The sequence below is a fragment of the Poecile atricapillus genome, chromosome 18, assembly GCF_030490865.1.
Source record: "Poecile atricapillus isolate bPoeAtr1 chromosome 18, bPoeAtr1.hap1, whole genome shotgun sequence".
NCBI lineage: Eukaryota > Metazoa > Chordata > Aves > Passeriformes > Paridae > Poecile > Poecile atricapillus.
In genome coordinates this window covers 5,971,496-5,998,605 of record NC_081266.1, presented here as the reverse complement: position 1 = coordinate 5,998,605, position 27,110 = coordinate 5,971,496, and the positions used below count along the sequence as shown (strand labels likewise).

The following is a 27,110-nucleotide window of genomic DNA, read 5'->3' as shown; positions in this document are numbered from 1 at the left end:
CATCATTCGTTTCCTGGTTTGTGGCCTGGATGTTAATTTGCAATTACAGTAAGCCCAGAAAGCCAAGCAGCACCCGGGATCATCCAAATAACAAAGCAAAAGCTCAAATTCTGTGTGATTTTTATGATAGCAGCTCTGCCAGGCGACTCAGCAACCACATGCAGAGAGGTTTATAGCTCCCAGGAATCCTCCACCCAGGGGAACAGCTGGCCACATGAATCATTTAGAGAGAGCTTTACCATTTCTCTTGTGTTTGACCACCAACAAAAGAACCAGTCCTGAAATAAACTGTTTTATCAGCCCCCTGCTCTGGTCTCTCAGTAGGTTGCTTCTCTACCTTTGTGCATTGCTGCTAGCTGGGGTGAGGTAAACAAATAAATCAGGAGGGTTTAGGATGAACAGTGGTCTATTCCACTTTCACAGCCAGCCCTGCTAGCCTGCAAGCCTGTAATCACAGACATCAGAGTAATCAGGGCTGGGAGGCACCTGAGAGAGGCTGTTTGGATCATTCCCCTGGCCACCATAAGAACATGGAATAGCCAAATCTTTCCTGAACAGGACCAATTATAAACAGTCCTGCATGGCATTAAAACCCTTAGCAAAAGTTGGTTTTGAATTTTGAAATACTCAAGTCTTTATAATCTTACCAGGAGAACATTTTGATTGCCCACACCTTTAGAAAACAAAGCATATGAAAAAGAAAAGCTCCCCTGACCTAGAGATTATGCATCTGTAATCCTCTCATTTCAGGAATCACCTCCTGCTTTGTTTGCATTCACAGTCAGGTGCCCGTGGGTATCCAGGTACTGGAATATGTGAATGCTTGGCTTTGCCTGATATCCTGGCTCGTGCTCTTCTGCTGCCACCACAGCAGAGAAGCTCCTTTCCCCTCCCTTTCTATTTCTCTATTTATTTCCATTTCTATCCCTTCCCAGACCAACCTTCCGATCGGGCCAGTTGTATTTTTCAAACACAGCTTCGTAATCCTCCACGGCTCCGTCGGTGATCAGCATGATGGCTTGGTTACACAAACCTCCTTGGCCAGCATCTCTGAACTACAAACAGAGGGGGAGAGCACAGCTTATCCCAGCACAGGATATTTTGATATCATTTATTTGTGATAAATGATATCCACATTTTGAGGAGCTGCACTCTATTTATTCACGGTGGGCCAGATCCTGACTTCCACTTGCAAAGCTCACGCTGCTCAGAAAGGGGGCTGTGCTCACATGCTGCATACAGGTTTTTTAAATTTATACAGCCCTGCCTGGCACATGCAGACACAGGAGGCTTTGCAGAAGTAAAGTAATGAGGAGAAAATAAGTGCTGTGGAGGAAGGGTGCGATTCCCTGCTGCTTCACATCTTGCACAGTCGCATTAGTTTATGCAAAACAACTATAGATTGACCATAAACACAGCAATTCTGATTTGACAGCAGTAACTGTCACTTTCTATGGCAGAAAATGTGAGAGGAGTGGGAAATCAGACTCATTATTTCAGGGTGAATCTGTCAATCCAACAAAGAATAGCAAATAAAGGCAGGAGCATATGAAGAAAGAGGGCTAGTGCCATGGGAGCTGGGCAAGGTTCTGGATGTGCCAGGCAGAGAGGCCGTACACTGGCACGACAGATGACCTGTTACCTGTGCATAAGTGAGATCTGAGGCAGAGCAGAAGTGCTAAAGCCAGCAGCAGAGGCAGCTGAGGGCATCCCAGGGACAAAACTGAGCACTTGGCTGCAGCTGGCAGCTCGGTGGCACTCTGTGCTTCTCGTCCTGCCTCTCACTGCTGCTGTGCCCAGAGCAGGGAAAAGCCTGACCAGCACAGAAAGTGATGAAGAGCTAAAAAATGATGGGAAGGAGGAGAGGTGACAGCTCTCCTGCTAACAAAGATTAACGAGAGGGAATAGCATGAGAGGAGTATACAGGAGACCAGCTGAAGGGTGACTAAGGTTACATCAAACAGCAATGATTTTAAACTGGAGAAGGTAGTTATATTTTATAAATGAGATAAAAGGTAGCCAAGTGGCAAGATGGATTGCATCAAGTGAAATCCCTGGATGGGAGAACAAGAGCACAGCCCGTGAGCTGGGAGTTTTTAGATGTTTTAGGGTCCAATTCCCAACTCCTTTTGGGTTTGGGAACAAGACAAATGCCTTTATCCCCGTGGCTGGTCTGTGGTTCCCCTGCAGGTTAACATCATGACCAGGAATACCTGAAGGCCAGCTCCAAGCCCAGATTTCCCCAGTAATTTCACCACTCCTACAATTGCACTGCATTGGTCCCTTTTTATGAAATGACTGGGTTCAGTGCTAACATCACCATAACCTCACCTTCTGCCACAGTCTCTGTTATCAGTCCTGCCTCCTTTAACTCCACCCAGCATCTGCAGGAAGCGTGGATTCAGCAGCTTCTGAATGACCACAGGCACAAAGCCCTCTTCTGGCTGTGCCCCTGCCTGCCTGAATCACTGCCCAGAACCAGCAGAGATGATCAGCAGTGAGAGGGGATGCTCTAATAGGGTCATTTCTAACTAGCTGCTGCCAGGTGAAACATCTGGGAGAACACCAGAGCCAGGATGAGGTGTCTGGACATGCTCCTCCTCTCTGGTGTCCCCACAGCAGCGTTCAGAGGCAGAAAAGGCTGAGGGTGCACAACAGGAACAAGCACAGGGTGAGAGCCACGTGAGATTCTGCTAAAGACCAGCAGGTAGGAAAAACCCAGAGCCTCAAGTGTGCTGTTTCTAGGGCAGAGATCAACTGGGTGCAGATTAGCAGAGGGAGCAGCGTGAGTGTCCACCAGGGAGGCACAGGGTGCAGGAGATGCTGTCAGAACGAGCTCAGATCACAGATGTATCAACCTTGTAGTTATGAAAGCAGCTTATTCCAAACTGCTGCAATCTAAAGCATGTCTGGTTAGGTTATTATTAAATTAACACTTAATTAAGGTCGCCCACCATTTCATCAAACCGCTTAAGATTTCTTCACGAAGCTTACTTCAGAACTCATAATACCGAGTTTCTGAGAAATTAGATGCTGTATCAGAACCAGCAATCTCCCAATTACAGGAGTAGATGATATTTTCTACAGGGAAAATAAGATCATCAGTGTCATAGAAATGGAGATTAAAAAGACAGATTTAGTAAACAAACGAACAAGAGGTAATCCCTGGTTTTTAGGTCCTTTGTGACTGGCTGCAGCTGTAGCAAATGATCTGACAGCATCCCCAGCAAGCTCTGAGCATAATTCCCTGCTCTGCCTGAAGTCTCAGGAGCGTGAAAGAAGGGGAGATGAGGAATATCACGTCCACAGAAGAGATGGCTGAAGGAATTCAGGCTGGAGCTGGGTCAGTGAAGGAGGCACAGGGCTGCGTCTTCCCCCACATAACTTGAGTCACGTTGCCAGGACTAACAGGCATGATCTAATTAATTCAGGGTCACAGTCTCTTGTACTCCCTTGTTTGCTCCCTGCCTTCCACTCTGCAGTCAGAGGCTGGCACAGAGCTCTGAGTGAAGCAGGAGGAACCATCAGCAGCGCTCAGAGATGTGCAGGCACACATCTGGCCAGGGGACTGAGCAGCCCCTCTCCATCTCCTGCTGCCCCCTTTGTTCTGCAGGCCTGCCTCTGGAATGGCCTCCAGAACTGCTGGAATTCAGACTTGGTGCAAAGAGTCTCATGGGGAGAAAACAGGCAGTAAACAAGAAAACAAAGCCAGTGAAGGAGAAACAAGAAAGGGCATTAAGCAAAATAGTGGGAACTGGTAAACTCTGAGCTTTGAATATCCTGAAAAATATGCTGTAGAACCCAGGTCCATAAAAATGTGACTGGAATCAAGAAACAATTCCTAATTCTTCAATTCTTCAGAGAAGGAGCAAGAAAAGGAGTAAAAATAATATGATGCCAGATGATAAAAACCAGAGGGAGATGGTCAGGCAGAGATGCTTTAGAGCCTCCATCCTTTATCATCAAAAGGAAAATATTGTAATGGCTGGGTGCCTGCTGAAGTGATAAGAAGCTAAGAAAAGAATGAATGAATTAGAGGCAGGGTCGCAAAGTGGAAGGGTTAAAGAAAAAAATTATTTAAAAGTATTTGAATAATCTGTGCTCAGCATGAAGGGAAAGAATTGCAGAAGGTGTAGTTGAACTACTTGTCTCATGGGCTGAGACCTGACTGGGACTATACAAGATCCCAAAGGATGAAGAGGGGATCAACAGAAAACCAAGAAAATGGATGGATAGACTGTCCTTAAACATCTAGCCTGCTGCTAGAAAAATCAGTAACACGTGCATCTTGTGGGTGTGTAAATGAAGTACACACAAGTGAGGCATGAGAGGCCACAAACCTTTTTTTCCTTAAATCAGCACACAGGTTCATTCTTATTATGGCACCTGTTTGCTCAATTTAATCTGAATTTTATGTCTCACTGAAATCCAGTCTGTTACCAGTTTCATCATCTTTTTTCCACCTACAGCCATTCAGGAAGGACCCACTTGATCAGCTACAACGTTTATGTGATTTCTGAGTCAAGGCACGATGAAATCAGCCTGGTGGTGAGGGGAAACACCATTCCAAGGTGGCCTTGGAAAGCAGAACTTGGCTTTTCTTGTCCTCCACAGGGTGGGAAAAGCAACAGCTTTCAAAATACTTGCTCTGAGCGTATCCTGAGAAAGGAGGGCAGATGTAGATTGGAAAGGAGAGGCAGTGGCTGGAAGACAGAAGAGGAGGGTGGATGCTGCCTGGGGAGGGAGGCTGCAGAGACACATCAGCTGGATAGGAATTACCAATGTGACAGTGCCTGAAAAAAAACAACCCATAGCTGTTGTCTTACGTCCTGTTAAGAGGACTGGGGTGTGTAAAACAGGGAAGGCAATTATTCTGCTCTGCTTAGCACCTGATAGCTCTCAGCTGCAGCACTCACACGCTGTTGGGAGGATGCTGGTCCAGGGGAGACAGCCTGGAAGCAGAACAAAGGGGTGTAAAATGCTGCAGGAAAAAGGGGAGAGAACAAGGCAGGCCAAGCTTGTTGGAACAAGGAAGAGAGCAACGAGATAGATTAAAACGTAATAAATAAGAAAAGACCTCAAAAGACAGCTCTTGACGCCCGAGAATTTTGAGGCGCGTCATAAACGCGTGCTCGAGACCGTGGTTTCCCCGGGCTGCATATTTTATTGAAACCACTTGGTTTGTGGCTAAATCGAAATGGAGAGTTCAAGTGGTTTATTGAGCATGGCAGAGAGGGACAGGAGGGTCTCTGGCACTGGTCTGCAAACTGTGTCACGGATTAAAACATGCCCTGGCTCCCCCAGAGGAAAATGGAGGAAAACAAAGACAGCGAGAGATTTGTGCTCTTCTTCAAGCCCTCTTTGCTACTCACACCTCATTGAGTAGGTCTCTGCTGGGCTATTAATTCTGTGAGCAATTGGACTGGGGAGAATTAGCAGGGAAATCTCGCAGCCACTTTCATTACAGATATTATTGCTGGCTGGCTGCTGTAATCAGCAACGCCTGTTTCATCAGCGGGATGTGGCAATTTCCATTCTCCTGCCTGTGCTCCCGTGAACAATAACAGCAGAGCCTGTGAGGAGCAGCTGATAGTGGGAATTTTGTCTGATGAGAAGGGGGTGGCCAATTCCACCAAAGTTCCCCTTTCTCCTGACTGTGACTGTACAGATTTTGACCAAAACCCTTTTCCTTTGCTATTAGCGACACGGGTGTGAGAATCTCGAGGAGATGATTCCAGAGAGCCCTCAAGCCACACAAGCACTGGGCAGGGGCACCCTTTTGCCTTAAGCTGTGGTTCTTGCAGAGCCTGGGGTGCTCCAGCTGCTGATTTTAAGGTGCTCTGTTTCACACATCTCTTTGGTGACCGAGACACCGTTTCTGAACCGCTGTTTTTTGGACAGCCATCTCCACAGCACAGAAGAGCAAGACAGCTTTTCTCATCTGCAGGTGCTGAGATGGCTGAGCCTCCTCCCCAGGGTGAGAGCAAAAGGCATGAGGGAGGCAGTGCTTCACCCTGTGAGGGACTGACAGCAGAAGGTTTCATCACCACTGGCTGCTGCGCTGCCCAAGAGCAACCCCAGAGCTGTTTCGAGCTCATCAGGCAAGAGAGAATCAACAGGAATCAAGATAAGTGATGACTACTGAAATTTCTGACTGCATTTTTGAATGCTAAATAGAGAGAAAAAATAAATTCTTTACCCACCAAGGAGTTTCTTCTCTATTATTGCAGTGGAATCACGTTAGTCCACTGGGGCAATGCTCTCTCCCTGGAGGAATTTTTGGTTCAATTACATCAGGGCAGGACACATTTTGTCTCAGCTTTTAAGGCCCCTTCCAACCCTTCCATGATTCTGTGAGCCACAATCCCACTGTAGGCAGTGCCATGAGGGGATGGGGGGGATTCATCTGGTCCTTTTTCTGGTTACCATTCCTTAAGAATCAGAATTAAATTGTATGTTTACCTCCAGGCCACTGAATTTCCTATTCACATGAGGCAATGAATCATTCATGGTTCTTGTCAGAGGAATTAATTCTCCTGTACCTGTGATTTCTTCCCCAAGCACTGATACTCAGCATAGTGATGTTCCACACAAGCATCAGCACCAGCTCTCACCTCTCTCAGGATTTTGAAGGACTCTGTCAAAGCCTTGCTCACAGTCCCCACTCCTTTTGCCTGCAGTTCCTCCACCAGCTGCTTGAAGTGCTGGCAAGAAGAGAGGAAAAACAAAAAAAAAAATCAGAAATGAGTTACAGGCAGGGTGTTCTCTTTGGCCAGGGCAGGAAAGGGTAGCCCAGGAAAGGCTGTGCCCACACAGCTCCAGCAGGACTGCATTTCTCACCCTCTGGACCACTGACAATCCATTTCCAAAACCACTGGAAATCTGACTTTGCCTTATCTGCTCCTTCAGGAAAAAAAACCCTAAAAAACCCATCCTGTGCACCCAAAAGCAACAGGATAGGGGGAAGGGAAGGGAAGGGAAGGGAAGGGAAGGGAAGGGAAGGGAAGGGAAGGGAAGGGAAGGGAAGGGAAGGGAAGGGAAGGGAAGGGAAGGGAAGGGAAGGGAAGGGAAGGGAAGGGAAGGGAAGGGAAGGGAAGGGAAGGGAAGGGAAGGGAAGGAAAGGAAAGGAAAGGAAAGGAAAGGAAAGGAAAGGAAAGGAAAGGAAAGGAAAGGAAAGGAAAGGAAAGGAAAGGAAAGGAAAGGAAAGGAAAGGAAAGGAAAGGAAAGGAAAGGAAAGGAAAGGAAAGGAAAGGAAAGGAAAGGAAAGGAAAGGAAAGGAAAGGAAAGGAAAGGAAAGGAAAGGAAAGGAAAGATCTGAATGCTTGTCTATGACTTAAGCAGAATTGATCTGCTTGGGTGAAACCCTCTCAGTGAGACAGTGCCTGGGATGTTTGGGAATCCTTTGGGAAACACTGCAGCAGACACCACCCTCTGCAGCCATTCTCTGTGACCTAGGGCTAATCTTGGAAAGAAATCTGGTTGTTGAAGGCACCCAGGGATGTAGTAATACACACTAAAAGATATGAAAGAGGTAAGAAAAAAAGAAACAACAAAAAAAAAACAGGAGGAGGAGCTAAAGATACCAGCCCAGAGGGTGGTGGAGCAGCTGGACACAGGCTGGCTACCACAGGGCTGCTGAATCCTCCTGCATCAGAGCAGCAAAACCCTCCTCAGAGAGGGCAGTCCCCCCTGAGGCAGGATCAGGCCAGGCTGAGAACACATTCACCAGGAAAGGACCGATAATTCTCATTTCTGAGGGCTGAGGATGCTGGCTGTCGAAGATGGAGACCTTTCTCCCTCTGCACACAGGTTTTAACACATCAGCCTGGGCCAGGGCTGCTCGTGGTCCAGCATGGGGACACAGGGATGCTGTGGGTGAGCACTGAACCAACTCCTGAAATGCAAACCCTGCTCCTTGTCCCTGCAGTTTCACCTCACAGCATCTCAACCCCCTGCTCTGCTACTCACCTCTCTGTTATCTCTGTCTGCTTGGACCAGGATACCCTTAAAACAGGGCTCGATAAAATGAACATAATCATTGTACTGCAAAGAGAAAACAAAAAGAAAGGGGTTGTCTTGGGAGAAAATTCACAACATGGGTTCATGGCCTAGGTGGATGTTCAGAAAATGGAGCATTATGCCATTTTATACCTATTTCCCTTCAAAATTGTTTATAGTGATCATGGCAAAGTAGGACTTTGATAAATCTTCTGTTTGTTTGAATAACACATTAATTAAAATTTTGCTGAGCTCCAGCTGAGCACATCTATACACACAAAGTTACTTTTTTCTTCCCCCCACCACTCACACCACTAAGTTTTTATCCTCACTTTATGAACTTGTATCCCTGGCCTTGCTTCCAGCATTTCTTTTGCAAGGAGTTTTGACTTCTGGAGACTCTGTGAGCCCCAGCCAGCAGCTGAACCCTGTTTGCAGCCTCTGAGCAAGAGCAAGCCAGGCCAGCACACATCCAGTGCACCAGGATAACGAGGGGAGAGGATGATTCTGGGCTGCTGCAGGTGAGATAAAGCTTGGTGAGACCCCTGTGAACCTCCTCCTGCAAGGTTCAGGAGAGTGCAATTCCTAAGAGACCACTCAGCTGATCAATAGGAGCTTAGGTCAGGCTTTAATGTCTCTGAGCCAGCAGGTTCTTGGTGTGAGTGCAGTAAATGAATATATATATATAAAACATGGTATTTCTGGGATTGTTTTTGAAGAGCAGATGATATTTCAAACTCCTTAATGACTCCCCCCCTCCCCATTTTTCTGCCAACACTGTTCACTCTTCCATCTGCCCAGTCATATAAAGACAGAATTGTTGCCACTGGAGTTTCTAATTAGCTAACATAAGAAGCTATCAACAAAAAGTAGAATTTATATCTCAGTGGCTGTGCCCTGGCAAGCTATCATAGAAGGAAGGAGATGGTGTTTGAATTAGCTTTGAAAATTAGAAGGCGAGGAGCCTTTAACGTGGCACCAGTCTTGCTATGAGCCATGGAAAGAAGTTTTGCTTTCTGTGGTCAGTGGTGCTGGTTCTGTGTGGGTAACCAGCCCATCCCCACCCTGCCAGGGCTCAGAAAGGAGGAGCCACTGTGGTCAGTGGTGCTGGTTCTGTGTGGGTAACCAGCCCATCCTCACCATGCCAGGGCTCAGAAAGGAGGAGAGCAAGGCTGAGGCTTAGCCCAAGCCCCAGGCAGGCCCGGCTGCAGAGCTGGGAGTGCAGCCTTGCAGGATGCTGTGCACAAAGAGGCACTTGGTGGTAATTTTCTAGCCTGGAAAGGTTATCCTGAGGATCACACTGCTGCTGCTGGACCCAAGCACAGCCTTGTGGCAAGCTAGGTGAATTATTAGCTCAGGTCCCTGCTAGCTCAGGGGTCTCTCTGCAGCCCTTTGTTATCTGCTGCAGTTACACCCCTAAAGAGAGAGAAGAGGCAGCCACCCTGCTGAGCACACAAAACTGCCTTCCCAAGGGGAATTTGGGTGGATCCCTCATCCCACAGAGGTGCTGCTGTAGGCAGGTGACTGGGATTTGCTGAGGGGAAGCAGGAGAGGCAGCAGGGAGGCAGCTCAGCCCCGGAGCAGAGGCAGACGTACTGCAATGATGTTGACAAAGTCGTTTTCTCCCAGAGTATCCAGAATGGTGACGATGGTGTGCTTGGCAATGGTCATCCTCAGGCCCTTCATGCTGCCACTGACATCCACAATGATGACAATGTCCTTGGGAGAGGTGGCTGCCTGGATGTACCTGCAGGGCAGAGAGGGAAGCAGGCTGAGAGCGGGGAGGAGCTGGACACGCCGCTGGAGCCACGTCTGGGGTGGCAATGCAAGATGGAACCAGAAGGATGTGTTCTATCACCAGCTGTTAAAACCAGCTGGGGCACTGTTCTTTAGCTCTCCCACCACCCATCCTCCCTCCAGGGGAAATCTGCTGTTCCTGGGCCATTGAATCCCACTGCAGGACTGATAAAATTCCATCATCCATTGGGAGATGCTCCACCCAGGGGCAGGAACCAAGCATTCCTGCCTGGATATAATCTGAGATTTGGAACAGCCCAGCAGCCTTTGTGCACTGGATCCCAGAGGAAAACAGGAGCCATCTACAGCACTGGAGCTTCAGAGGAGAACTGCACCCTTCTACAGGATCTGTGCTTCAGCAGAACCACATCTGTCACTGCAGGAGAGCTGCAGCCACCATTGAATGGGACTGCTGCCAACAGCCTGCCCAACAGGGTGTCAGGTTGTACCCTGACTCTTGTCAGTGGTGGTTTCTTGTTGGTTTTCTTTTTTGTACTACTGTACAAAATTGTATTTTAATTTTCCTAGTAAAGAGCTGTTATTCCCATCCCCATATCTTTGCCTGAGAGCCCCTTAATTTCAGGATTATAATAATTCAGAGGGTGGGGGGTTTTCATATTTTCCATTTCAAGGGAGGTTCTTGCCTGCCTTAGCAGACTCCTCTCTTTTCAAACCAAAACACACCATGAGCACCATGAGCACAGCTCCCAGCAGCAGCAGCAGCCCAGCTCCTTTCCCGTGCTGGGGAGTGCTGAGCCCACTGCAGACACCCAGGAGTGACAATTGTTGAAGCCTGCTGAGCTTTAGCCATGCTGAGCAGGCAGAGTAAACACCCCACAGCTCTGCAACCTCAGTATCCCCACCTCCCCTTGGCAGAGGTGCCATCTCCACGTGGCACGTGTTGGATGCCACAGGGAAAAGCTGCAGCTGCTGGCAGGGCTCCCTATCCTGCTGTCACCTTTGTTTAGGTGCCCCCATCTCCTGCAGGGGCACCACAGGGCATTCATTACTGATCAGCAGCTCACCAAAGTGTCACCCTGGGGAGGAGGGAGAGAGGAAGGGTGAAAGGTGCTTTGGCCAAGCCTCTCCAAAACTTACCAGCCACGGTTTCTGCAGTCAAAGGAGATGACCCCGTTCTCATCTGGTAACCACTTTATTCCTGGAGAGAGCAGTGAGAGGAGCAATCAGCACACACAGGCAGGCAGGCACCTGCTCCCTGCTCCCCAGGCACTGCTGCTGCTCCCTGCCCAGCCCAGGCCAGCCACAGCAGTGCCCATCCTGCACAAAAACAAACGGAGCTGCTGGGGCTTTGCCAGCTCTGAGTAAACTGTTTATTAAACTTCTCTTTAAAAAATGGACCTGGGCATAGCCTGTGCGAGTTTGGGAAGCAACTGCTTGCACTTTGAACTTCTTGTGGTTCTCAACAACAGATTATTTTTCTCCCAGAGGGTGGTTGAGAGCATAAAAAGGAAGCAGCAGTGACAGGGAAGCATCCCAGGTTCTCTGCTCCAGGCTCTGATCACAGTCACCTCTGCTCTCCCCTTGCCCAGCACATGCCAGGCCACAGAACAAGGGCATGCAGCCTTCTGACTGAGTGGCCACCATCCAGTCTGCAGCTGCAGAGCATCCCACGGGCTCCTGTGAGCACAGGACAGCCTTGCTCTGGTGTCCTGAGAGCTTTTTGGAGGATCCCTGCCAGCAGACCCCCCTGGGGTCACACGAGCAGCGTGCCTGAGTGGCTGGTTCTAATGAGAGAGAATGGTTTATGCCTGCAGAATGCTTCCTCCAGCCTCATCAGCACATGCAGGAGTGCTTTGCTCACTTGGGATGCCCCCAGACTTCCCAGATTGGGCTCTTCTTCCATGGCACAGACCCTGTCCTGATTAAACTCTTAATCTCTACTCTTTTACCTGGGTACAGCCTGAAGAATCCGGTGGAGCTGCCAAAGTATTGCCAGGTCAGTGTGGGATCCCTTTCAAAGTTGTCCACAAAAATGGGATTCAGGGCTTCTGACATGTAAACCCCATTGAGGATGGCTGGGTCTGTGGGGGAGAAAAGTGTGTCAAAGGAGGAAGGACCTCCACCACCCCTGCTGGAGGAGAGGGATGGGAACAAAGGCAGCTCCAGGAGGAATGCAACCTCATCTAAGGGTTTTACATGTGGCTCTTGAGATGCAGCTGCCTGATGCATCACTGACAGCCTTCCTACAAGGACTGACCAAATTAATGCTGGGTGTAATCACCTGAGACTGAAGAACCCTGGGATTTACACAGTTGTGCTCTCTCTCCTCTTTCCTCATCAAAACTTTCCTTCTTTGCCTGCCCCTTCCTTGACAAAGCCTGGGCTGTCCTACCATGCCCCCATCCCCTCAGAACTGATAGGAAGCTGCAGATATCAAGAAATCCCAGGAGGCAGAGAATATTTGGTGTCTGTGTTGGCTCACAGCCTCAGGAGAGCAAAGAGAGCAGCAGCTGTAGAAGCAGTGACTCAGGAGAAACTGGGCATTGTAGGATTTGCTGCATTGGTGTGGAAAAAGGTGGGGCTTTCACCTAGTAACTAGTAAAGTTAGTAGCTTTACTAAAGGCAGTTTGGGTCAAAATGAGGGAAAAACAGAATTGTGACTGCCCAGGGATGAGGCCAAAGCAAGTCCAAGAGAGGTTTTCCAAGAGCAGATTGTACCCCAGCCCTGTCACAGTGACAGCACAGACGTGGCTGTGTCCCCTAGGACAGCCCATTTCCAACCCTGCCTTTTTTTGTTTGTTTGTTTTTCCCCTGTCAGTTGTTATTTTTCTCTTCCCATCCCTGTCTCCAGCATTACTGCTGATAATTTCCCCTAAAGGAGTGAGGAAGCAGAGGCCATTACCTTTGTTGTAGACATTGGTGGGCAGCTGGATATCGCTGTAGGTTGTGTTCACCAGCAGGTTATTGAAATGCTCATTTGGCTCCAGAATGAATTCATCCCCAAGCTCCACGTAATTGTCATTTTCATCCTTATCATTAATCAGGAGAGAGTTGTAGTAATCAAACTGTTGATGAAGACAATGGAAAAGAGAAAGACAAGGAGAGAACAGGACAGACTGTTACCAGCACTGCCAGGGGGGAAAAAAACACTCTTTAAAACAAAGAGGGGACATATGGAGAATCCTTCAAAGAGGATCAAAATGAGCCACAAACAAGCTATTACCCACTGCAAGTGTCAAGCTGCTCAAATGATGGTTTCTGGCCAGTTTGTGGTTGCCATGTGGCAGTGCCAGGAGCTTTGCCTGAGAGCCCCTTAGGACAGAGGGACAGGGGGCAGGGTCCTGTGGCCCCTCGGAGGTGTTTGGGGGATCAGCTGGAAAGGGGCAGTGCCTGCAGGGTCTGGCTGCCAGGTTTAGCACAGGACACAGCACTGACCTCTCCTGCCCTGTCTCTGCAGCTGTCACTCCCTGAGTTAACTCCTGCTGGACATCCAGCCAGGATTATCCCCTCATCCTGTCACTCCAAGCAGTGAGAGCAAAGGATCAAGCAGAAGGTGCTCAAAGACAATGCAGTGTCTCCCCTCAAGCCCTGAAGGTCACTGGGGATTTACCATCCACAGGCACTTCACTACATTCAGGGAGTTCTTCATCCTCAGATAACCCTGAGATGGTTTCGCTGACTTTACCTGAGCCAGAGGTTAGGTAAGGATTAGTGTTCAAGCACCGGGGTGCAAATTCAGAGTTGTGTACCTCAACTCACCCATGGCCCCTACTGTGAAGGCAGCAGGCCCAACTAACATGACTAGAGGGACTCTTTAAAAAAAAAAAAAAGGGAGTAAAAGTGAGATGAAATTAGCAGCTAGCTTGATTTCAAGGGGTGTTTTCATTTTTTTTCCCCAGCACTGGGACATGTGCTGCAGGGGTGGCCTGTCCTGCTAAGCTGTGCTTGCACTGTGGACAGAGGATTCCTTCCACAGCCCCTTCACTCCAGCTCCCCTCACCAGCAATAATCCCATAGCTTGGCCACAACAAACTGTTATTAACAGAAAGCCAATTATCCAAATTGCTTGGACAGCACCAGACTTTCACCTTAAGGGAAGTCCTGACAAGTGGGTGTCTGTCTGGTACAGAAAAGATGACAGGAGCTGTTAAGAAAGATGGTGAGAAACTCAGTTCATTTGGTTCATGAAGGGTTCATGTGGGTATTTGTAACAGCATCCTCCTCATTGTTCATTCACACTCAATTTTTAGCTCATTTTCCAGTCAAGTAACCCACAAAGTGCCAGCTAATTTGCACTGAAATGTCACAGTGTTGGCTGTGCAGTAAAAGTAACACCAATAATATTATGCAGCCCCATGTCTTCCCAAATCCTTCCCCTCCCAGAGCCAAAGGGACAAATCTGCTTGGTGCTCCTGGGTCTGGGATGTGCCAGGGATGTCTCCTGCTGGCACAAGCCGAGTGTCCTGCAGGGAAGGCAGCTCCTGGCTGAGCCTGCCCCATCTCATCTGTGGCCAGGGTGAACTCACCTCCAGAGAGGAGTTGTACTCGTGGTTCAGATCTGCATCTTCTGCTGCTTCCACCAGCCTCTAAAGCAAGCACACAGAGAGGCAGAGGGTGAGTGGGTGCTGTGGCAAAAGCCCTCCAGATGTTCCCCCAGCTGTATCAGCCTCCTTCACCACAACCAAGCCTGGGGTTATAATCTTCCCTCTTGCCCTCCTCTCCTGGCGTTCTGTGCTGTGATTTTACAGCTTGGAAGGGACATTATTTGCAGCTGTTTACTGCCAAGTGCATTCACACCCACTCACTCCAGAGTCCCTGCTAAACCCCTGAGCAATTTTAGGTATCACAGGACGTGTACAAACAGAAACAGGTCCGTTTAGAGAAACAACAGACAGGCTTAATTTCATTTTCCATGAACCCTTCCAAAAGCCATGGGAAAGGCATTTCAGCCCCAGCTTGATGTCAGTATCTCATCAAAGGAAAAGCCCTTGTGGGAGTCTCAGTCTGGTATTGTTACTGAGACAAAGACCATGCCTGGATTTCGTAAAGGGCTCGGCGATGCTGTGGCCATTTGTAAGCTCTTCCCATTTATGGAAGGCAATAAAATCAGCCAGTTTTCTCCAGTGTGATGCTTCAGGGCACTAATTCCCAATTGGTGCAGACTGGGAAGGGATCCAGCTAAACACATAAGTGTTTTTGGGGCTGCACAATCAGCAACAGTCTCAGCAAAACTACGTTTTGCTCCCTCACAAAGGATAAGTCAATCCAAACACTGGAAAAGTCTGGCCAAGAATTTAATGTTATGGGCCAAAGCTCCGGGACTAAATATGCCCACATTTCACTTTTTGATTCAAATGATGTGTTTCTGGATGACTTTTCCACATTAGAAGCCTTAAACAGTCAAGGCTCTGTGACTACAGAAATATGCTTTTCATAGTAGGTAAATACAGGGGAATATGATGGATCCTTCGATGCAGGAAGCAAGAGGGGCCAGAACCATTACCTGCTCTGATCTCCCGCACTGCAACAGCTACAGACCCCTTGCCACCTCCTCCACACTTCCCCATGTACACAGCTGGAAATCCAAGCTCCTTCCTCACAGCCTGTGCTCAGGAGGTGCAGAAATTCCCCTCGAGCCACACACACAGCTGAAACAAGCCCCTAGTCTCCAGCAGCCCATTCTGGAAGGATGAACTGGGTTTTTCACTTTGGAGAGGTTTTTTCCCCCCCTCCCTTTTTAAGCAGCCTATCTTTAAGAACTCTCCTTCCCTGGTATTTATTCCTAGACTTTGTTTTTGTCTTCTGTTCCCATCTGAGCGGAGGGAGAAGCCAGCATCCCCTTGTCTGGGCGCCCACATCCTCCCACCGGTGTCTGCCTGAAGCTCAGCGCTCAGCCAGCGGCACCAGCAGCCTCCTGCTCGGGCAGGGAAGTCCTCACACAACCCCTGCACCCACACTCTGCTGGGCAGCCTGTGCCTGCTGCCCCAGGGCTGGCAGGACACCAGCTCCTCCCCAAAACCCCTCTGGTCATACCTCAACAGCTTCCACCTTCCTGCGGAGCATGCTCTCCATCTGCTCCGAGAACTTCTTCACCAGCTCCAGGCCATCCACCTCCTTGATCTTCAGAGTTGGCTCCACGTCTTTGTACTTCTACCCAGGGGAAAGAAGGGAATCCTGCTGAGCAGGAGGCTCTCAGGGAGAGGGATGAAGCTGTTATTGCTAGCTGGGTATTGTCTTTGTGTTGAAGTAACCTTCTCCCACCTTTGCCTTTCCTGGGTGTGCAGATCAGTGGCTCCAACTCAAAGCACTCTGACCACGTAAAAACCAAAACTGATCCCACTGTGAGCTTGTGCCTGTTGGAAGCAGCAATGCACCTGAGGCCATCAGTGCCCACAAATTAGAGAGAGAAGCAGAAGGCTGACTTTAAAAAAGCTGAAGTGTGTGCTGTGATGAGAGCCACACCAGGGTTCCACACATCTCACACCTCCAGCCAGCTCAAGGCAGAGGGGATGGAGCTGTGTGCTGCCATGCAGCTCCTCCTGGGCCACACGTGCTCTGGGGAGGGGTCCTGGCAGTGCAGGGGCTCCCCAGGGCCACCACATCTCTGGGGGAACTTGCCAGGTGTCCAGCAAGAAGGGTCTGCTCAGAGACTGCCAGGGAAAGCTGAGATAAGACAGCAATGATGCCACTGACTGGGCAGCCAGGAGCATCATTTAGGCCAAGAGGCAATTCCCAAAACCTAGGAACTGTGAGCATGGTGCTGCTGTAATGAGGAGGATCTAGATCTGATCTCTTTATCAGCTTCAGAGATAACCAGTTTATTCTCACCAAGTTTCCTATAACCTAGGAATTAAAAAAAAAAAACCCAGGAGTACATCTAAACTCTGTAACCATAATCTGCCTCCTTAAATCTGCTCTTTTAAGACTGGATACAATGGTCTTTATTTCTCCTTCCCAAAAAATCCCACAGCTAGCAAAGATAGCCAGAAAGAAAGAGCAAAGAAACCTGTGAAAGGACACAGGATGATGAACTTGTTTCAGAAAAGACAGAGCCTTATCTCCTGAGCAGAATGGAAACACAAAGACAATCAATTGCAATTCCCTGGTCCCTCATGGTCAGTTTTGTCTGCAGTGTGTGCAGCCCCCCTCCATCCCCACCTTGTGTCAGCATCCCAGCAGCAATCCCAGCCAGGGCTGGGCTTCTTGTGCTGGGCAAAACAAAAATGAGGTGGTGAAAAGGGCAAGGAGATGGCAGGGCATAGATGCACAAAGCACATGCACTGAGAGACTTCTCCAGGGTCAAAGCTGTTCAGGTATAAGCAGTTTATTATTTGGGGAGAGGGAGGAAAAGACCCATTTCCACCAGCAGCCACGGCGTGCACGTGGTCAGGGAGGGAGAGAGAGGAGGAGAAGGGAATGAGAGTTAAGAGAGGTGAGGGTAAGAGAGGGTAAAAGAAAGAGCAAGAGAAGCATGGAAGTTAAGAGTAAGAGGGGAGAGGGGATATGGGAATAAGAGTTAAGAGAAGGGAATAAGAAATAAGACAATGAAGCTCTTGTTACAATACATTATATCCTTTTCTATAGTGAATATTCTAACTCCCAGTATCCAACCAGTACATGACACACATTCTATAGAATTTACATATAGCCTAGAAGAACTGCTACATTACCATACAGTGTTACATTTTAAACTCTAAAAGCTACTCTTCAAATTTTTCTCTTGCTGCTTTTGACTTTTGGATTCTCTATAAGCAGAAGGGTGTTGTTCTACCAACAGGGATTCTCCTTCAGCTGGCTGAACTATTGTTCTTTGGTTATACAGTAACTAGCACTCAGTATCCTATGGCTCAAAGCTGGCTTTCATTTCTATTTCAATTCCAGGTTTCATGTTTTCAGAATCTTTTGCTAAACAATCACATTCACCAGGTTTCCCTGTCTCATCCTCCCCAACAGCAGGGGCTCAGGTCGCTTTCCAGTTCCAGGGAAGAGGCAAGGAGAGGACTTTGCACGTGTTCAGGGTGAGCCCATGGAGCCCCTTTTGTCCAAGAAGCTCCTTGACCATCCAGGGGCTTGGCTGGGCAGGGGCAGAGGAGGAAATTCCTGGAGGCTGGGGCAGGCTGAGGAGGTCAGACAGAAATAGCAGCAGCGGGCACGCCAGGGAGGCTGCTGATTAACAGCAAGGGTTTTACTGGATTAAAAACGCCAGGCCTGGCCTCCCCTGCGCCAGGGAGCTGGGACAGGCAGCCAGGGCGAGCAGGAGGAGGAGGAGGAGGGATTGAGGAGGAAGGTTGGGGTAAGCACGCTGCCAGAAGAGCGATGTGCAGCCACCAGCCCCGAGCGTGGTCCCTGGGTGATGAGGAGACCACAGCAGCCATCCTGTGCTGTCTGTCCCTCCAGATCCCTCAGCAGCCTGAATCTGAATCTGCCAGGAGAGAAGTGATCTCTGCCAGGCTGCCTTTAATCAGCCTCTGCTCGGGGGGAGAGGGTAATCTCTGCTGGGAGAGCTCTCCAAGGGGGGGACACAGCACACGCTGCACAAAGTGACCTGTCACCCCTTCCCTCCACAGAAACAGGGCTTTTCCCCCTCTCAGCTCAGTTTTTAATGTCCTTTTGGCACAAGGAGATGTTACTGAGGTGAAAGGAATAATGAGAAATCACAAGCAGTCTGCTAATGGCATACATGTCTCAGCCCTGAGATCCAGCCAGAGATGGGAGATAAAAAAATCCCCAAAAAAACACCTTTCTGCAAAGTTCCAGTTCCCTAAGGAATGCACCAGGTTTGAGCTCAAACCCTACTTGAGGTTTTTTCCTACAAATGAACCAGCAAACCACTTAGTGCCTGTTTTCCTGCCATGGAGATCTCTGGCTACTGATGATTATTCATCCAGGATTTTCTAAGGGTGGGCAGCAGAGCTGTGATTTCCATACTGCCACCAGACACCACGGCTGAGAGTCAGCCCAGGTGCTTGGAGGTGGCCAAGATTATCCTGTAAAACCTGTGTATCAGATCATTCTAAGTTACAGAACAGGAGTCAGGCTTGGGAGGACTGGCTGAAAGGATCTGATGTTGAAAAGAGGCCAAAAAGTTAGCTCAGCTCTAACAGAAAACCTTTTCTTATTCATCTAGCACTTAGCATTCCCTTAACACAGCAGGAGCAATTCATTAAGATTCCCCTTCTGCAGTGACGGGGGTGGTGATTTAAAAGTAGAATATCCAGAATTCGGTATCCTAAGTTTTATCTGTGAACAGAGATATGTCACCAAATATATATTCTTGTTCCCACCTCCATAAAATTCAGCCTATTGAAGTAGACAGTGCTGCATTACTCACTGAGAGTGGAACTAAATTAAGAGTGTGAAAGACATTCCTTTCATCTTCACCCAGGAAAATGTCTTGACTGAACTTCTCAAGTTTTGCCTGTTCTTTGCCATGTTTTTTGGGCTTTCTAATAACAGCAGGGCAAAGCTCTGATAAGCTCAGAGTAAAAGCCTGCCCTTGGGGATTCAAGTTAGCTCACCAGGTCTCTGGGAATGATATATCCTGGTAGGAACTCAACTACTTGAGTTTGTAAGATGATTTTAGGGTTCCTCTGAAGGAAACCAACAAAAAGTCGAAAAAACACTAAGCAAACTCAAAACCACAAAAGGAAGTCAGTGCCAAGTATTAAAGACAAATGCATGCAAAGCATTCAGCAGCTGAAAAATGATGACTCTCACAGCAACAAGCTGGTTACTTCAAGACTATTAGGGGGAGACACAAAATAAGACACAAACTGAGATAACAGCACCTTCTGTATCTCCTCAAAGACAAAACTCTTGTTGGCTTAGACAAGCACTGAGAAAAGAATGGCCTGGACCTCCCCACCCTTCTGCTGGCCTGGGCACACCCACAAGAGAAATATTTGATGTGAAAAACAGGCCAAGAAAGGTGCCTGGGGAGCAGGTGAATCCTTGTGTTGAATTTCCAGACTTTGGTGTGTTTGGCTCCCCAGGCCTAACATGCCCATGAAATGAGATAATCTACATAAAGTTGTTTGGGGTCTGCCAGGGTGCATGAAAACAGTATTTTATAGTAAATTAAATGCTGCATCCCCTGGTTGTCTGCATCCCCTTGTAGTGCTGGAGGTGCCAGGGATGCAGAGGGAGCCCTCTGGGATGGTCCCTGGGATGATGAACAGGGAGAAGGTGCCCAACCTACCCACAGCAAAGGGGGCTGAGAGAAGGACTGAAGTGAGCTCTGGTGCTTCTCCCATTCCCTCATTTCCCAGGGAAACAACAGGAGATGGAAAAGCTCCAGAGGTGGGGCTGGGAGACAAATTTGGGCTGCTTAAACTGCTGAAGTGAGGGCAGAGCACAGCACAAGATGAACTGAGGAGATGATTCTTTGCTGGAGGCTGGCTCAAGCTCACCTGTAGCCCCTGCTCAAAGTGACATTTTCCTGCTGGGTCACAGACACTTTGCCTCGGGGATCTATGGCCTGGGGACCCCAGGGGACAAGAGGCAGGGCAGAAGCATCATCACAGCTGCTAAAAGCCCAACTTTAGCCTGCAGCCACATCCTGCTGCAGCTGCCTCATGGTTAATGAGAGAAGTGCCTCCATCAGGGCTGACAGCTTTTTATTGCAGGGTGCCTCTTTCCTCCCAGGAAGAGCTGATGATCAGCACAGACCTTGGTGGTGGGTGCTAAAAACGTGTCCTGGTCAAAGTTAGTGCTGCAGGATATGATCCCTTACTCCAAGCAAAAATCTGGGGACAGGGAAAGAGGGCTTAGGGATACCCAAATCCTGTGTTTTTCTGGGATGTGGGCAGAATTGCTAACATGAGGACAGGAGTCAGATACCTGGAATGTGTAAGGGGCAACTCATGGCTTCTGGTGGAGAATCAGTAAGGAAAAATGTGGATGGTCACAAAGTGGAGCCTGCATTCCTTTGGATGCAGCCAGCAGTGCCCCAGGGCAGCTCTTGGGAGGAGCAGGGCAGAGATTTCAGGTCTGAAAGAGGAGCAGCCATTCACCACTGACTCAGGGAAGCTTCTGTGCAGCTGCAGAAAGGCACCATTTGTTGAAAGCCCCTGGAGCTGCACCCTCAAATTCTGGTGGGGAGTTCACTGCAATATCACGTGTGAGCAAGCCAAGCAAAGCTCTGCCCACCCCAGGCTTCCAGGAGCAGAGGCTGAAGGGAAAAATGCAAGGAATTGAGAAAAAACTGGCTGAATACAGATGAGAAAGGAAAAAAAATAAATTAGAGCCAGCTGGAGGAACTCAGGAGGGGATGGTGGGGTGACAGTGAGCAGGTGAGTGATGAGGAGCAGGAGGAGTAAAGGCTCAGCACAGAAGTGATCATCAGAGGGGAAACATGGGGAGTGCTGTGCTAAACAGCATTTTTAAGAAGAAATGGTACAACTGAGGTGTTCAGCAACAGCTGATGGAAGCAGGGAAGGTGCTGAATGGCTCTCCCTCTCCAGCTTGTGGGGAATGGCCACAGGGCATCACTCTGGGCTCAGGGATAGGGAGATCCATGGTTTTCAAAGAGAGCTGCACACCAGTGTCTCATTCCTTCACCACCCTGGGGTGTCACCCTGAAAATCAAGTTTTCTGCCATTGTTTTCATAGTTTCTAATCACTTTTCCAGGAAAGTGGCTATAAACATAGGTGTTTATACATTCCATTAAAGATATGGCTTTTGATGGATGTTCCTTATGGCCAGTGTGGTTGGGAAGGTGGTGACCTGACTATCCAACCCCTGAATCTATAAATACTGAAATGACAGAATAAATCCTCCTCTTCCTCTACCACACCTCGGGGGGTGTCTGTGTAAATCCTTTTGTGTCTGCCAGTGGCACTGGGGGAAGCCCTGGAGGGGACATGGGAAGCAAAGGGAACCCTGCCAGGTTTTTCCTACCTTCTGCAGCAGGAGAGAGCCTGAATACTTGGTGACAATGGAGTACAGCTCCCCTCCAAAGGCATCTGCCCAGGACTTCACCCTAAAAAAAAATAAAAGGGCCAAAAGAAGGAAAAAAACAATGTTAACAATTCCAAGTTTGCAGAAGGGGTTAATTCTTCAGACAGGTAAATCTCCATCTTCCCAAGTACAAACCCCTGTAATTCTCCAAGTCCCTCCTCAGCCCTGGGGATGTTTTGTGCCCAGGCTGCAGCCAGGCCAGGAGAGAGGCAGTGCTGCTCTGGGACACTGCAGCCAGGACATTGGGAGCAGGGAGAAGCACAGAGTTCTGCTGAATTTGTCCCAGATAACTTTGGATACACAAATCCCATCTTAGAGAACATCTGAGCTCCTTCTGCTGCTAGCAAAGGGAAATAAATTGCTTTTCTGCAGACACCTATTTGTCTTCCCTGGCAGGCCCTGGGGTGAAGGGCTAGACACCCAGTGGCCAAGCTGCTGAAGAGAAATAAATGTCAGGACTTTGGGTGTCATAATTCAGCTCTTGGATGCAGCTCCTCCAGCAGAGCAGGCCAGAGGCTGAGGAGGAAAAAGAATTCTCTGCCCTCACTCCAGAATGCCACAGCAGATGATGCACATTGCCATGGTACAGCACCCCTCACACTCGTGCCATCCTGGAAATAATGGGTGGCAGAGATCCACATCTGCATCTTCCTGGGAAAGATGAAAATTTAACAGGAAAGTTTTACAAATATGAATGCTTAGCAGAAGGTTCTTGGATATATAAAGATGTTTTTAGGGCCAGTTGTTGCTGAAACAGCTGAGAGAACAGGTTCAGTGGAGTTGGAAGGTTTAGAACAAAGGTTTAGTCAGTTAGAACTTCATGGCTGAAAGGTTAAGAGGTCTTCAAACAAAGCATGTTTGCTACCAAATAAAAAAAAAATAGGCAGACAAAGAAGTTTTTTACCAAAGCGAGAAGAATTTTCCCCTGCAAAGCAAGTTTCAAAGTTTAACATGTATTTACTAACTCAAATGATTAGTTAATCACTACCATAGTATGGTAATTTTAGCAGTTTAGATAGGATATATATATATAGATAGATATATATATATATATATATATATATTTGTAAAGGTATTGTGTATGATGCTGGTTGGTTTTTATGTAATATATTGTTTATATATGTGTTTATATATATAATATATATAATATATAAAAATATATATGTTTATATATTATATATATTTATATACAATATATATTATATCTATTTTATATATATTAAATATATAATATATAATATATATAAAATATATATAGAATATGTATTATATATATAATATATAATATATAATATATATATTGTAATATATTGTTTATGTATGATTATGTAATAATTGTAATATATTATAATATATTGTTTATGTATGATTATGTAATAATAAGCACAGCAAAAGAAAGAGATATAAAAGAACTAAATGGGCTTCAGGACACAGAGCTCACCTACAGCCAGCAGCTGTAGAATGACCCATGACCCCCTGCTGTAATTTAGTTTATGGAATAAGCATCATTTTTAAAGAAGAGTCATCTGCAGTCCCCATCTCCCTGTTGGCTCTTACAAGTCTGACCACTGAAAACAGCAAAAATGGAAATAGATGGCTCCCAAAATGGAAAGAGTTTGATCAGAAAGCTGCCCCATGAGGCAGCCCCTCCTCCACACAGCCCCCTCCACAAGGATTCACTTCAGAGAGATTTATTTAATGCAATAAGTGGCCTTCTCCACTTAGCAGAATGCAGAATTTATCTGTGGTGTGGGGAGTCTTCCCTACAGCTTCCAGGGGAGCTCTCCCAGTCCCAAGCAGGATTTAAGCTCAGGGCCTGATTTCCCAGGGCTTTGCAGCACAAATGCCACGAGGGATGAGCACAGCAATGGTGGAATAATCACAAGAGCTCACTCCAACCAAGGAAAGCCTGCTCAGACTCCCCTCCTGCACACAGGAACACACAGGGGATGATTTGGAGCAAACACAAAGCTTCAGCTCTGCACCTCTCTCCACTGCTATAAAAAAATCATGAGGGAGTGGGTGCCTTTTTAAATCAATCCTTAATTGGCAGTGAGACATTCATATTTAACCACTCAGTGTGAACTAGCTAAAGTCAATTTTTTATTTATTTATTTTTTTATTTTTGCTTCTTATTTTGAGAGCCAGAGCTTCTATCTCATCCTTTCATTTTCAGAAAAAAGAAAGAATACAGGTATTTTCTAGGAGACCAGGATTTATTTGGCTCCATCAGAGTTATTCTAGCAAGCCTGGAATAAAAGAGGGAAGGAGAAGCAGGGATCCCACGGGATCCTGTTTGTTGTAGCAGTGACTAATGCATTCCCTTAGATTTATATGAGGATCTCTGAATCAACATTTAACTTGATGCCCATCTCTGCTGCTGGCTTTGTAAGTTTTATGTATGAGATGTTTTATGTTGAATTTAACTAATATTCTGCAGTCTCCTCACCTTTTACTGCAGAAAGAGAGAACCCAGCCATGAAGGGACAGCAATTTTAGCAGGGGTGTTTATTTTCACCCCATCTCCCTCCCCATCACCTGTTTTATGTGCCCTTAACTCCTTCCAGCCCTCAACATTTTCAATCCCAGCAGGGTGGAAGAGTCTGTGGTGTGAATTTCTGACTGGGGGGTAAAGTTGAGCATCTCTTTTTGAAACTTCCAGTTCCCACAACAACAAAACTTGAATAAAAAAGGGCTTTGTGTAGTTTTTGGGGATGTCTGCTCTGGCTCAGGGAGTGGTTATTTCTTCTGGTCTCAAAGCAGAGGAGGAATGAGGCACAAAGACAGGGGGACCTGGCAGCTTTGGAGGAATGGTTGGAAAGTTGAGGGGCACAGAGGAATGAGAGGACACAAAGGTCTCAAATCCCTGTGTTACAGGGTTAAACTTTGTGTCATGAACAATATCTGGTGCCATTTCATGGAAGCTGGAAAGCAGGAGAGTGAAGGGGCAGAAATACACTGGCATTTACATGTTTAAAAAAATAATTATTTGCCTGGGAAATGAACAACCTTAAAACAGTGGGGAGTTAAGGGCAGCCTGCTGAACTTAAATAGCTTTCCTTAATTTTTTTTCCATAAACAAACGAGAGAAAAGGTCAGTCTGAAATTCATCAGGTTGCAGAGAAATGTCTTCTGAGGTCTCTGGCTCTGTCCAGCTCTGGAGCAGATGTATCAAGGCAACAGGAGCAGCCCAAAGAGGCCACAGCAGCTGATCTTTGCCTCTCCCACCAGCAATTCCCAGTGTTTCCACTGGAGAAGGAGGAGGAGGAGGAGAAGGAGGAGGAGGAGGAGGAGGAGGAGGAGGAGGAGAAGGAGGAGGAGAAGGAGAAGGAGAAGGAGAAGGAGAAGGAGAAGAAGAAGAAGAAGAAGAGAAAGAGAAAGAAAAAGAAAAAGAGAAAGAAAAAGAAAAAGAGAAAGAAAAAGAAAACGAAAAAGAAAAAGAAAAAGAAAAAGAAAAAGAAAAAGAAAAAGAAAAAGAAAAAGAAAAAGAAAAAGAAAAAGAAAAAGAAAAAGAAAAAGAAAAAGAAAAAGAAAAAGAAAAAGAAAAAGAAAAAGAAAAAGAAAAAGAAAAAGAAAAAGAAAAAGAAGAAGAAGAAGAAAAAGAAGAAGAAAAAGAAGAAGAAGAAGAAAAAGAAGAAGAAGAAGAAGAAAAAGAGAAAGAAAAAGAAGAATTAAAAAAAAAGAAGAAAAAAGAAGAAGAAGAAGCCAGCCCCAGCTCCTCAGCAGCTGTCCTGCCCTGGCTGGGGCTGAGCAGAGCTGTGTCCAGAGGTGTTTTGGGTGCTCAGGCTGCAGGAGCATCTCTGGGAACTGGCTGAGCAGATTTTTGCAGTGCTGGAGTCGGAGCTGAGCGAGCTCTGGAAGAAGCTGTGATCCAAGGAAGACACAGCAAAGCCAGACAAGGCTTGGGGAGCAGCAGAGCCTGACCCAGCCTCGTGTCACCTCACCCTGACCAAACCCTGAAGGGCCCTGCCTTGGTGTCCCCAAAGTGTCCCCGTGTAACCCAGAGCCATTTTCTGCTGATTTACTCCCCCTGGGCCTCTGGCCAATGTACTTCTCTGCTGAAATTTCATTTCAAAAGGGCGACTTTTGTGTTTTGGTTAAATTCATGAGTGGATTTGAAACACCAGGGATTAATTCAGCCGTTGTTCTGGTTTTAGTACCAGAGGAGAAAAGCTCTTTTTCTATTGTTTATTCTTCATTCTTGTACAGGAATAAGTTCCAAATTGTGCAAAGTGACGTAAACATTTTTTTTTTTTTTTTTCAGTAGTAAAGGGCTATCACGTTATAACAAAACACATCAGAAAAGGATTTGGTCAGAGATTGCCTGCCCCTAATCCCTGCTCCTGTATTCAGTGGCAAGAACAGCAGAAAGGACAGGCTGGCTTCTAAATGCCACAGGCTTCCAATGCTGACAGGTATTTGCATAGGAATATAGTCTTTATCCTGGACATGGAAGTTGATTTGCATGGTTTGAAGTTGGCAGAAGTTGGATTTTATCCTGTGTAACCTCTGTGTCCTTTCTGTGAAGCCTGAATCAGAAGCACTTTTGCTGGATTGTGCAAGAATGGAATTGGTAGCAAAGTTTCCTGAGACTCTCCTGGATAATGTCAGTGCAGCTCCTGCTCATGGCAGGACTGGTGGCACATCTGTAAGGGCCTTACTGACAAATTTGGAATAAAAAACATCTCCCCAAGCACAGGAAAGAGCTTGAGTTGATTTTTCAGCTGTATCTCCCTCTGAAACTGCCTGGCAGTGTTGTCTCCTCCCCAGACCGAGCTGCTCTCCTGCACCCAGCCCAAACCCTTTCGAGTCAGTGAGGAAGAGAAACTAAAATCCCTTTATAGATGTAAGATGCTCTTCTAAATTTCAGGTTTTGCACAGACGCTGGGCTAAGATGAGATCAGGAAAGCTCAGCGAGAGCTGGAAACAAGCGCACCCCAGAAGCTGCCCCACAACAACTTTTACCACCAACAGTGCTGACATTTTTAATCCTTAAAGGATTTAACTTGTCCAGATCAGCTTAACAAGGAGAAGTTTTTATAAACTGGGTTTGCTGAGAGCTGCTGGGCCCCTGGGGGGGCTGCCAGGGCTGTGGTGCTGGTGTGGAGCCTTTGGAGGAGCAGCTTGGCACACGTGGTGACTGCAAACCCACACCCCAAAAGATGCATCAGGAGTCCCTGCATGTGCAGGGCATGCACAAAACAAGGCTGGCTGTGCTTTCTAGTGCAGCTCAGCTTCTCTTTCCTTCGCTCCAGGGCTCTGCAAAGGGCCATTATGGCTTTTGGAGAGAGGTGGAGCAAGCACAAGCAAGAAGTGCTGAGGTCTCTTTTCTCTGTTTGGGCTCCTCTCACTAACATCCTCTGCCAGCCACACATGTGCATAAACAGGGCTGGGG

At 47.4% G+C, this 27,110-nt stretch overlaps 1 protein-coding gene across 1 annotated transcript in view; it reads right to left on the bottom strand.

Annotated features, from left to right (window-relative positions):
* The window catches only part of CACNA2D4 (calcium voltage-gated channel auxiliary subunit alpha2delta 4), a 125,121-nt gene that overhangs the window by 95,906 nt on the left and 2,105 nt on the right, over positions 1–27,110 (bottom strand). The window contains exons 2-11 of the mRNA XM_058852793.1: positions 21,656–21,737; positions 15,790–15,906; positions 14,283–14,342; positions 12,659–12,821; positions 11,706–11,837; positions 10,894–10,954; positions 9,595–9,745; positions 7,969–8,043; positions 6,615–6,704; positions 942–1,055 (exon numbers count right to left, since the gene is read on the bottom strand). Of these exons, the coding sequence (XP_058708776.1) occupies positions 942–1,055; positions 6,615–6,704; positions 7,969–8,043; positions 9,595–9,745; positions 10,894–10,954; positions 11,706–11,837; positions 12,659–12,821; positions 14,283–14,342; positions 15,790–15,906; positions 21,656–21,737 (1,045 nt within the window). The remainder of the gene's footprint in view (positions 1–941; positions 1,056–6,614; positions 6,705–7,968; positions 8,044–9,594; positions 9,746–10,893; positions 10,955–11,705; positions 11,838–12,658; positions 12,822–14,282; positions 14,343–15,789; positions 15,907–21,655; positions 21,738–27,110) is intronic.